The sequence below is a fragment of the Amblyomma mixtum genome, chromosome 3 (genome assembly GCF_055824585.1).
Source record: "Amblyomma mixtum isolate Tamu chromosome 3, ASM5582458v1, whole genome shotgun sequence".
In the NCBI taxonomy this organism is placed as follows: domain Eukaryota; kingdom Metazoa; phylum Arthropoda; class Arachnida; order Ixodida; family Ixodidae; genus Amblyomma; species Amblyomma mixtum.
In genome coordinates this window covers 146,552,122-146,564,362 of record NC_143014.1, presented here as the reverse complement: position 1 = coordinate 146,564,362, position 12,241 = coordinate 146,552,122, and the positions used below count along the sequence as shown (strand labels likewise).

Sequence of the window (12,241 nt, the reverse complement as noted above, 5' to 3'; positions counted from 1 at the left end):
CTCACAATCGCAGATTCCGAGCTACTGGCAAAGCTTTAATGGGCAGTTGTGCACCGCATCGCATCTTTATGCGCACGTTTGAACATTAATTGTGATTCCGCAGGGAGTGTCAGCTGCACTACTGAAAGTGCAAACTGACTTCGCCTACTGGTTTTGGTGAAACTTCACGATACAGGCATATGTGGATGTGCAAAAAAAAGAAAAAAAAAAAGACGGCTGAGAAGAAAAAATAAGTGGAACTTCACTCCAAAAATTGTTCGTTGTGGGGGGGGGGCTAATTGCCATACCTTGTATGGTTTGCTGACAAGAAATTGCAAATACTACACTGTGGTGGAAACAGAGGCGTTCGTTGTAGCGGGGTTTGACTGTAGCACAATTCCTCTTTTGCTGCTCTTCGAGAATCCACAGCGAGCTCAACCTTTCGGCATATCAACAGCAAAGAGCCAAAGCACAGTCATCACTGTGCCAGCGGGAGCTTCAAGAGTCTCGGCGCCACTGGCATCAAGCCCGCTTTCCGGAAGCAATTCTGGTGGGAAATCCAAGGAGCTTGCAGATCCAAGGGTACGGTGACAACTGATGAGAGAAAAACCATGCTGGCGAAGCACGTGCACCGCACTCACTGACAGAGTATGCATGGCACGCGTGGCCAACGCATCAACACAGCAGCATGCCGCAGTGACGCCTGCAATTAGGACACGTGAAAACCGCGAAGCGGGGGACGTGGCCAAGTTAGCGAAGAACAGGGGAAGGTGGGATAATGCACGTGCTCTCGGTGCACAATGCAAAAATCAAGACAAACGTGCTGGCGCGTTTTCTTTCTGGGAGCAACACACAGCTCAGAAATGTTAATAATGGACTGCACCACCAAGGCTCCCTACTTCTCTGCATGGGCCCTTTGCACAGGGGAACGGATCCGTCGTTTCTCCTGCCTGCGCCACAGCGACAAGCAAACATCCTCATCACGCCCGGTGGCGGTGTCTCCGAGTGTGTGCAACGCATGGCCTAGTTGGAATTACAACATGTGATTACAGGGTATGTCCCAAAACTTCCCGGAATGATTTTTGTAGTATGCTATGTCGCCTGGCGGGGCCGCGCTTCGGGTGGAGAAGTTAGTGGGGGATCTGAGCTTCAAAACGAGACCAGTCTCAGTTGCCAGTGGGCAGTTGTTGAGGCAGGTCACACTTCATGCAGAGGTATCTACTGCACCCTCGCCGAGAAAAAAAATGGACCAGTTTTTTGGCGCAGTGTTATGCAATCAAGTTTTGTGTGAAACTTGGTAAAAACGGGGTGGAGACACTTGAAATGCTTCGATAAGCCTACGGTGACGTGATGAAACAAAGCCAAACTTTCATGTGGCACAAAAGGTTCCGGGAAGGTCGGGAGTCTGTCAACGACGACAACCACTCAGGACGCCCGTCGACATCACAAGCGGACGACTTGGTGCAAAAAGTGCATCAAGTTTTGGACAAGGACTGGTGATTAGGTGTCCCAATGATTGCAGAGGAGTGTGGAATACCCAAAACAATCGTTCATCACATTTTAACGAAGGATCTTCAAATGAGAAAAGTCTGCACGAAAATGGTGCCAAAAGTCTTGACGAGCGAGATGAAGAACGAGCATTTGTTGAAGTGCCAGGGATTGCATGACTGTTACGAAACGGACCCAAAATTTTTGGACAGAGTGATCACAGGAGACCAGACGTGGATTTTTGAGTACGATCCTGAATCAAAGCATGAGAGCAGCGAGTAGCACATCACGGAGTCTCCTCACCTGTAAATAGCAAGGATGAGCAAATCACGAGTCAAGGCAACGCTCATTGTGTTTTTTGACAGAAAGAAGTGTGGTTTACAGTGAATTCGTGCCGCAGGGACAAGCAGTCAACAAGGAGTGTTACTGTGAAGTACTCAAATGGTTGCACAACAGGGTTTGACGCGTCCGAAAAGAAATTCGCAGCAATTGGTCTTGCACCATTACAACGAGGCAAGCCACACCGCGCTCATTGTCACCAAGTTGCTGGCCAAAATGGGTGTGGCAACGTTACCCCAGCCATCGTACAGCCCCGATCTGGCACCACCGGACTTTTTGTTCCCAAGGATCAAAAGAACTCTGAAAGGAACTCTGCATGGGACGCTGGAGGCAGTAAAAGCAGCTGCGACGACCTCACTGAAGGAGGTTCCCGTTGACGACTTCCAGGGCGCCTTCAATGATTGGGTGAAGCGTTGGCAACGGTGCATCGAAGCAGGGGGAGAATACTTTGAAAAGTTCTGAAAAGATTGTAAACTGATACTGAATAAACGATTTATAAAAAAAAGAATTCCAGGAACTTTTGGAGACAGACCCTGTATGCAAGTTTGCTTTAATACTAGTGTAAATTTGCCGCCGCAACACAACTGGACGCATATTTGCCAACCTCAAACCTGAACCTTGCCTGCACATGGAAAACCTCTACAAACTAACCTTTGCATACAAAAGCACAAAGCTGTCTTATAAAACAAAATTTTTCAACCCCCAACTGCTTTTAAACAAAAAAAATAGTGTGTGTGTGTGTGTGTGCATGATTGAGGGGGAGCTGTCTTACACACCTAGGGCGATTTCTCCAAGGTCATGCTCAGACGGCTGCTCATCAACAGGCCCATCTTCGTCATCCACCATTTCTTCATCAGCCACAGGTGTCTCCTCAACAATGTCCTCGGGACAGACTGGTGCATCGGTCAGGCTTCGGTATCGTACTGTCTCACGCTTTGAGACTTTTTGAAGAAGACGACGAACCTGTAAAGAAGCAAAAAATGGTCACAATAGTACATGACTAGACGGGAAAAACTAAGTAAACTGACCACCACTAAGACTGACTCTTATTGCTCACAACGATCCCTTTATGTCTCTGTTCCAAGCTTTGAAAAGAAATATGCATATATTGACAAAATTTTGAAGTCATTGACAAACAACTCATGGTATGCATCACTGACAACTTCAAACACCAACAACAATGCATTTTAAATTGTACGTAACTGTGCTTTTATTGCCCCAGAGATGAACTAAACTGTAGGCACGTGCAAGTATTCCATAATTTAGAATATTCGATTTGATATTTGTATTAATATTTGTTTGAGATTTGTATTTGATATTTGATTCAATCCAAACTTTAGATATTCGACACTATTCGCCTGGAGCGAATCATGTTTCGAACTCTTGCTGTGTGTGATTTCGGTGCAGTATATCTCCTCCAGGATGGCACCACGGCGCCTGTGCAACCGAGCCCCGACGTTGCGCCGTGTTCCTGCACTCCCTGGATAGGCACACGCGGCGGGGTTGCTCCGGCCATACCATTTGGACGGAGAGGGCGTAATTGCAGAGACGGGCTTGGCCGCTCCTTTCGCCGCATTGCGGCGTGCGTCCCCAACCCCTCGCCTCTCCTGCTATGGTTTCGCACGAGGTGGTTTGCAGCGCCGTGGACGCATTGCGAGATGAGGAGTGGTGGAAAACCACGACGAAGAAAATCTACACAAGAACACTAATGCCTCCAGTGGCTAAGTAAGTTTTTTATTGCTAAGCTCCAGGTGCTGCCGCCACATGTTGCCCGAAGCGGGCAGTCATGATGCTATGTGAAACGAGAGCTCCCCGGAAAACAATCATATCTGCGGGTTTGGGCGCAGCAGGCCAATGAAAGCATGAAAGTGTGGAAAGGCATTACTTCTTTATAAAAGAAGTGCAGCGACTGATGAGGCAACGCAATAATAATTTTTTTCCCAGTGAATTAGTGAACCTTTGTCCATGACGTACTAGCTCGGTCAGAACGTGTTTACCAGTCAAAAACATCCTGGAAGGAAAATGGAAATTGTACTATTATGAAAATAGGCAGGCAATGTTGCACGCTGAGCTGTCAATTTTTTTTTTTTATGTTAATTAGGCGAGCTCATCACGGTTCCTCCTGTGACCAAGAAGAGCGCTGCCTTGAAGCGCTTGCTAGCTGCTCAACTATACAGTCTTCCACGCGAAACTTTGCTGCGCCCACTTTTTGCAAGCATTTGCTCAATGCAGACTGCACTGTATTGGACTTAATATCACTGTGTTTTTCAAGCTTTCTTTTCTGTGCGAAGTTTTCGAATTTGCTTTACTTTTCCTGAAAAGGTGCACCCTTAACTGCTTTATTTCTCTTACATCTGAATGTTCATGGGGGGGCAATATTGTCACGGACTAGAAGACGACAAAGTGGGCAGTGGCGCGGCACGAAGCGCTCGCGCTAGGCCCACCGCCATTAAAATCATATCGCCATTGGTCATGTAGTCCTGTCTTCATCGGCTTGCCGTCACTTAACAATATCATCACTTGTTTGAGTAGCACATTCAACTATTGAAGTAGCTGGGCGATGATTTTGAAAGCCTTGAGGGTTAGCCTGAAAAACACAATTCAGTGTTTGGCTGTCTACAGCAGGCAGGAACAGATGGCTGCTTTCTTCGTGGCCCTCGGTTGGTTTCCAGTTTTTCTCACTAATGCAGTTCATTGGACTGAAATGATAATTTGTTTAAGGACTGCGCAAGGTGGTTGCTCCCGCTCCAACTTTCGCCGTTTTTTTTTGTATTTTTGGCTGCATATACAGTCAAGCCCACTTATAACAATATTCATGTGCCATGGAAATACCATTGTTATAACCAATAATTGTTATAACAGGGTTGTGCCGAAAAAAAAGAAAGGATGACAAACTTCAGAGTATTTATTAACAGTAAATACCCAGAGGGGTTTGATTGTTCTAATGCCTGTAAAAGCTCGTTAAATCGAACTTCAGGGAACCGGAACAATGTTCACCGTTCACCGATGACCAAAGCACCGCCATCACTGCGCCACCGGGAGCTTTGCACACCTCCGCGTCACAGGAATCAAGCCGGCTTTTTGGAAGCTATTCTTATGGGAAATTCAAGAAGCATGCAGAACCAAGGGTGCGGTGACAGCTGACAAGAGAAAAAAAACGCGCTGGCTGCATGCACGTGCGCTGCACCGACTGATTGGGGGTACGCATGGCGTGCGTAGCCAATGCAGCAATGCAGCAGCTCTCCTGACGCGATGACGCCTGCCTCTTTTGCTTTCGTGGCATTGCTGCGCCAGCTTAGTGCATTGGTCGGCCCCACATGTGCGCGCTTTTGTGTTGTAAGCATGGTTTAAGCATGGTTTTGCTGGTGTGGTTGTAGCATTTCCTTCTTTTTTTTTCTGTAATGGTTGACACTCAATTACCAGATTTAATTGTTATAACCAATAATGTGCCTTGACAGCATTGCTATAAGCAGTTTATTTTACTATAGAACACATGGCAAAGCTGATGGTGCCATGACCGACCATTGTTATATCCGGTATATTGTTATAACCAGTATTGTTATACAGTCAAACCTCGTTAATTCGGCCCCCGTTAATTCGGAAATTCGGATAATTCGGCCCGCTCACTCCCTCCCTTCAAAAATGTACATAGGTCTATGGCAGCAAACTCTCGCTAATTCGGCGCAAAATTACGCGCGCGCCGCTTAATTCGGACTGGAGACGGGGCCAAGGCCGGCGCTGAAGTGAGATTTAGGAGCACGCATCGCTATAGCCATCAGCCGGAAACCACTCTCCATTCCGAAACCGAAACGGTGGTTCAAGGTGAGTTTTCAGAGCACGCATCGCTACTGTCATCACTTCGAGCGAGAACGAGAAGGCCTGAGGCGTGCGTGTGCGGTCGTCGGCATTCTTTCCTTCGTGTGTGCGCGCGCGTCAGGGCTGCCATTTTGTGATTTTCCGAGTGCGGATTAGGCTTGCTAGGCGTGCTGGGCGCATGGCGTGGTTGGGCCGTGACAGTGCGTCGTTCGCGTTTGTGGTGCTGCTGTGCTGTTGTGCTCCACTGTGATGGCTACGCCTGCCAAGAGGGCTAAGTACGTGGCCAAGGACTTGGGGACTAAAGTGGATATTCTGAAGGCGCTGAAAGATGGCGTTTCCCGCGAAGAAGTGATGCGTCGGTTTGACGTGAAAAGAAGCACACTGGGAACATACGTGAAAAATGAAGCACAAATCTTTGAAGCTTTCCAAAATGAAAAGTTTCATGCAGCTCGCAAGCGCATGCGAACCGCAGCACACCCTCAACTGTAAGATGCGTTGTTGCGATGGGTTCGCACCGCACGGGACGCACGACTCCCACTAAGTGGCCCATTAATCTGCGCGCAAGCAGAAAGCTATGCCCTCCGCATGAACATTGATTCTTTCAAAGCGTCGGAGGGCTGGCTTGCACGTTTTAAGGAACGACATGGGCTAGTATTCAAGACCGTGTGCGGAGAGAGAGGTGCGGTGGATGAAGGCGTCGTCAAGGACTGGCAGAACGTCCACCTTCACGAACACATCGCAGCCTACAGCCCAAACGATGTGTTCAACGCGGACGAGACCGCACTATTTTATAAAGCACTGCCAGAAAAGACAATTACTTTTAAGGGGGACCCTTGCACCGGCGGGAAGCGAAGCAAGGAGCGTGTGACCGTGCTTTTAGCGGCCAATATGACGGGCACGGAGCGCCTTCCTCTTCTCGTCATCGGAAAGGCGCTAAAACCAAGATGTTTTAATAACATCAAGCACCTTCCGGTTGACTACCGCGCAAATCGGAAGGCGTGGATGACTGCCGAAATATTTCGCTCCTGGTTGCAGGAGCTGGACCGGCGGTTCAAAGCCAAGAAACGGAACCTGCTGCTAGTTGTTGACAACTGCACCGCGCACTGCAGCGTTTCTGATCTTCAGGCGATCCGACTTGTTTTTCTACCGCCAAACACGACCTCCGCCCTACAGCCTATGGACCAAGGCATCATCCACTACGTCAAGAAAAAATATCGAAAGCAAATTTTGGAGCGTATGCTTCTTTGCATGGACAGAAGGCAAGCTTACAATGTAACGCTCCTGAGCGCTATCCACATTTTGGCGCACGTGTGGACCAACACGCCGGCAGCAGTGGTGGCGAACTGCTTCAGGCATAGTGGATTTGGACGACCGGAGTCTTCTGAAAGTCCGGACGTCGCAGCGCCTGATGAGGATGAAGAAGATGAAGGAGCACTCACTGCCCTGCTTCCCGCCGAAGTACAGCTCGTCGACTATTTCGGCATCGATGACGGTGTTACCGTAGCCGGTCAGTTAAGCGATGCGGAAATTATCGCCGATGCCCTCGGTGCGACGGACGAATTGTCCGACGAAGTATCCGACGAAGACGGGCCCCGCGAAGAACTTCCGGTACGGCGTAACGCCAGAGAAGCTGCGGATGCCCTCGCCGTTTTGGAGCAATTTTGCTTTGATGCCCCGAATAACACGCGTGCACTGGAGGGGTTGGCACATGTGCGAAAACTCGTCCTTGCCGCCCAGCTTTCCACGAAAAAACAAACAACCATTACCGACTTCTTTGCAAAGTAAAGGTACGCAATAAAATCTTCATTCATGGGCTGTTTTTGTTGTTCATTCGATAATTCGGCATTCGGTTAATTCGGACAAATTTTTTACTCCCGTGAGATCCGAATTAACGAGGTTTTACTGTAAGTGGACTTGACTGTAGCTCGGGTATCCAGGAAAAATACTGGGTACAGCAGTCGACTTCAGACGCCGGATCTTTGTGGATTCAGAACGGTAGTCATTGCCCAAGGAGCAGACGACACTGCTGGCGGATTTGTCATTCGGAGTACAATCTTTCCTCGAAGAAAGAGGTCAAAGTCCCTGATTATCAAAATAATGTTTTGTCTGAATCGAAGTGATTCGATCAACACATGGGTGACAGTAGCAGAGCCCCTTCAGCAGCAAAACTTGAGGATTGTGAAGCTCACTCGCTAGAATAGATATTTCATGACAGCTGCAATGCGGCACATCAAGTCATGCATCAACGCAGCCTTAGCTGCGCCTCGATCATATTATGCTACAAAAAACAATGTGCACTGTGTAAACCTGATTTGGAGATATACAGCGCCGTACTTTGATTTACTTGTGGTTTCCTCTGGCTGTCAACACATTTTAGAGCAAAGCTGACGCCAGATTGGACACGTGCATCCTCCGATGTATGCGCTTCTCCAAGCATGTGCCACGCCACGACGCCGTCGGCAGGAGTGGGAGAACAGCGCCGCTCCGCGGCGCGTGATGGAACTTCTATTACAGTGAAACCTCGTTAATTCGAACCTCGATAATTCGAATTTTCGGATAATTCGAACTACACTACTTGGCCCGGCCAAGCTCCAGAGAGATCTGTGTATAAAAAAGCCAGTTAATTCGAAGAGAGTCGGTTCCGCTATGGATAATTCGAACTACATGCCGCGTCTGGGTGGCTTGGCACACAGCACAAGGCCAAAAAAAAAAAAAAGCACCTTCGCATAGTTAGAGGCTGCGCACGTCGTAAACGGGGAGAGAAGATGGAACCAGATAAAACCGTGGATGAGTTGGTAAAGCCCAAATGGCGCCATCACCAGCGCGGCGGCTTGGCGGGTTGGCGGCTGCGGTGGGAGCTGGCTACCCTCTTTTCCGGGCAACCTCCGAAACTCGCAACTAAATACTCGTCAATTCGAGCCCTGTTAATTCGGAAATACGGATAAGTTCTGTCAGCGCGGTCCCAGCCAAAGCTCATGAAGGCTATGACTTTGGACGGACGGTACAAATTACGCGAAAAACTTTTTTTTTTCTTTGCGGGTGTTGTCCATCCTTCCACCCATCAGTCCCCAACGGAAGGAAGCACACGGTCAGCCGCGATCATGAGGCCGACTTTTAGCATTGTTCACTGCAAAAGGCGTTTGCTGCTGCTACGGCGTTCCAATGATTGAGTGGCAGCAGACGGCGTCCGCCCCAATTGCCCATGGCCCGATAAAGCGAACCTACTGAAAACAAGGCTTGCACAACCCGACAAGCGCTGGCACTCTGCCAAGTTCGCTTCCCCCCTTGCACTAGAGCTAAGGTTGAAAGGCACCCTCCTGGTGTTATCGCTAGCAGCATCTTGGCGCGCCGCCAAGAAATGCGTTGTGGACAGTGACGGTAAACGGAGGGAAGAGTTAACGGCTCACGCCTTTTTTTTTTTTCTTTCAAATTCTTAGGCAAAAATCCGGGGTGGGTGGGTTCATTATGCCAGTGGGTTCGTTGCGAGAGTAATACTGTACATATACAGTCGAACCTCGATGTGACGAACCTCAATGTAACGAAATTCGCGATGTAACGCATTTTTTTCATTTCCCAATCACTTCCCCATTGAAAACCATGTATTTTTTTTCGCGATTTAACGAAGTAATTTTGCTCCGCACTTTCGATGTAACGAAGTCCTTGCGCATCGCATGCATGTGCCAGGAGCTACCTTGACAATCGAATGAGAGCTAAAAGTTTAGCCGAGACGAAACGCAGTTTGTATTTGCCCTTTTACGCGCTAATTTTGCCGGCAGTGTGGGAATCTGCGAGAACGTACCGCCGCGCCATCTGTCGTGCGCATACAAAGCCCGCGGCATGGAAGTTTCAAGACGCGCCGCGCCATGACGCCACTGGCGAGCTGTAGACTCTGAACGTGAAAGCGCAAACCGGAATTTTCTTGCAGCGTCCGTTCGTTTTTTTTTTTTTTTGCGTGCGATGTCCTCGTAGACAACAACAAAAAAAAGTCTTCAGTGTTGACAAACTCGTGGAGCTAGTGTGGTCGTACCTTTAAAACGGGTGAGCGGCGAAAAAAAAAAAACGTGCCCTGGCAGAGGAGGCGAGTGGCGAAGGGGGTAGAGGGGAGGCGTGGCGTGGGAGGCGCGCGCGGTGCATTCTGGGTGGGCGGCTTCGGCGCGCTCTCGGCGCGGCCAGCGCGAAATGCAGCCGGCTGCATTCCGCGCCGGGCGCCGTCAGAGCGCGCCGGTAGCCGCCGAACGCGCTGGCGATCGGGCGCCGCTGTTTCGCGAACGTGACTTTGCCGTGCCGCGCGCGCACGCGCGCTCGCGCCGCGAGCACAATCCCACCGCGCCGGCGTGAGCGATGCGAACATTTTTCTTTATTTTTCTCTGATGCGTCCCCGGCTGCAAATGTTCAATGCTGATGATGATGATACCAGTAGCGACATCTTGTGGCGGCTTTCAGTACTAGGCGCTGCGCTCGTTCTTTTGCTATGCGCACACGGAGAAAAATGATGCCGTCGCGGTGTTTGCTATCACTCATTATGCTCCTGATGTAGAAAAAAACATCCGGTGCCCTTGTTAGCGATACTATTACTAGATTTTCTTGCGTATTTCCTCAATAAGTGATTTACAAGTTCCCATCAACAAGCAGTGTTCCTGAACCAGTTATACTTTATTTTGACAGCTGAAACATGGGAACCTCGACGTAACGAAATTCGCGAAGTAACGAAATTTTCGGCTGCAAGTAGGACTTCGTTATATCGAGGTTCAACTGTACCGTAATGCAAGTGGTTTTTGCCGGTTTTTTAGCCGCAATTCGATAATTCGAACATCGGATAATTCGAGCTTTTTTCCCGGTCCCGTGAAGTTCGAATTAATGAGCTTTCACTGTACACTTTTACAATGGGGTGCACGCTGAATGGGACGGCCGGAGCAACCCCTGCCGCGCGCACGTGACCAAGGCGGCCGTGGGTGTGCATGCAAACAGGCACGGCAGCACGTATCAACACAGAGATTTCGCATAGCATGGATCTGCTTACGCGTACCGCCAGTGCACACGTGCTGTTTAGTCCCGACGGGGCAGGCGTGCAAACAGCCGGCTGGCGTCTGACGCTTTGTGGCACCCTCAGGGCAATCTGTGCACATGTAGTGGCTCACCATGGAAGCGGATCGCGCTATGCTAAATTTCTCTAAACAGAGGACATGCGGCTCCCTTGACTTCTGTGGAACGAGCAGTCTCTGCCGACTGAAGCTGCCGCAGCCACTCTTCTGCGTGTGAAAATCGCGAATCATGTACAATGGCGTGAGCACAAGAGGAGGCTAGCATGAGGCACATGGATTTAGGTGCCCCTTTCTGATGCCTGATGATGGGTGGAGCTGGGTGCTGAGTGCGCGATGTGTATGCCAAGCAGGTGTCATCGCTTAAAGGCAACAGCTGCACAACGACGCAATTGCAATAAAGACCAGCAGTCAGGGGTCCCACAGATAGGTTTCACACCCACAAATATGTCGGCTCTGCATGCAGGTCGACTCCCCCAATTTCCGAGGCCATTTTTGCAGGATGCCGGCACAGCTTCAGTGAGTGTGACAAAGCTTCAATTATACCTCTCTTTTTTTTCATGTAATGGACTTGTGTTTTTGTGTACTAGATGTATTCGAAATTATTCGAAAATTACTTTTCATTTCGAATTCACTTCTTACCAAAAAACCACTATTCGCACATGCCTACTAATTTGGTAAGTGGGAACCTTAGATGAGAATTGTGAATTTCAATTGCACAAGGGCAGCATGGCCAAAGAGTGCCACGGCACGAGGTATTGCATTTCACCTCAAAGGACCTGAGCACAAGGCTGGGGCCACATTTCGATGGAGGCAAAATGAGTGCTATGCAATGGTGGAAACCCATATGGTCTAAATTTATCTAATTCCCTCACATTATGGCGTCTCTTGTAGCCCCTTTGTGACATTCAACCCCACCTCGCACCACATCGTGATTTTATTAACTTCTTGGTTTAAACGTTCAACTTGCGGTCTTAAAAAGGGGGGGAAGGGGGAGGAGAAAGACAACCAAAGACTCAACACTGCACCAGAGGCACCAAGATGACGACTCAGAAATTCATACACAGACCCCAAGTTTCATGAGGTTTAACATCCCAAAGCGACTCTGGCTATGAGAGAGGCTGCAGTGGAGGCCTCCTGTTAATTTCGACCACCTGGGGTTCTTTAACGTGCACTGACATCACACCGTACACGGGCGCTTCTGGCCTTTCGCCTCCATCGAAATGCGACCGCTGCGGCCGGGATTGAACCTGCGTCTTTCAGGTAAGCAGCCAAGCACCATAACCACTGAGCCACGGCGGTGGCCCAGACTCCAAGTGCTCAAGTCAACAAAAGCAGCTAATTTTGTCACATTCGGCCTGTACAATCACAGGCAAAAGTTCATGCACAGCAAAATCAACAAAACACACACCTCCCCTTATTAATGTCCCCACAGCCATCGCATGCAGCCTCTCAACTGATAGTGTGGCTAATGCCCGAGTGAGCAAATAGCACAAATGCACTATATATAGTTTTTTCTTTTTCACTGATATTCGTGTGAACTTGCACACAAGTGTACAAGATAAAGGTACTGGTGCTGG

The 12,241-nt window shown here is 49.1% G+C and overlaps 1 protein-coding gene across 2 annotated transcripts in view; it reads right to left on the bottom strand.

The window, feature by feature from the left end:
• The window catches only part of LOC149352297 (cell division cycle and apoptosis regulator protein 1-like), a 106,196-nt gene that overhangs the window by 12,796 nt on the left and 81,159 nt on the right, over positions 1-12,241 (bottom strand). For both annotated transcript variants that reach the window (XM_089581470.1, XM_089581471.1), the window contains one exon: positions 2,583-2,769. In XM_089581470.1, coding sequence (XP_089437596.1) covers positions 2,583-2,769 — 187 coding nt within the window. The remainder of the gene's footprint in view (positions 1-2,582; positions 2,770-12,241) is intronic.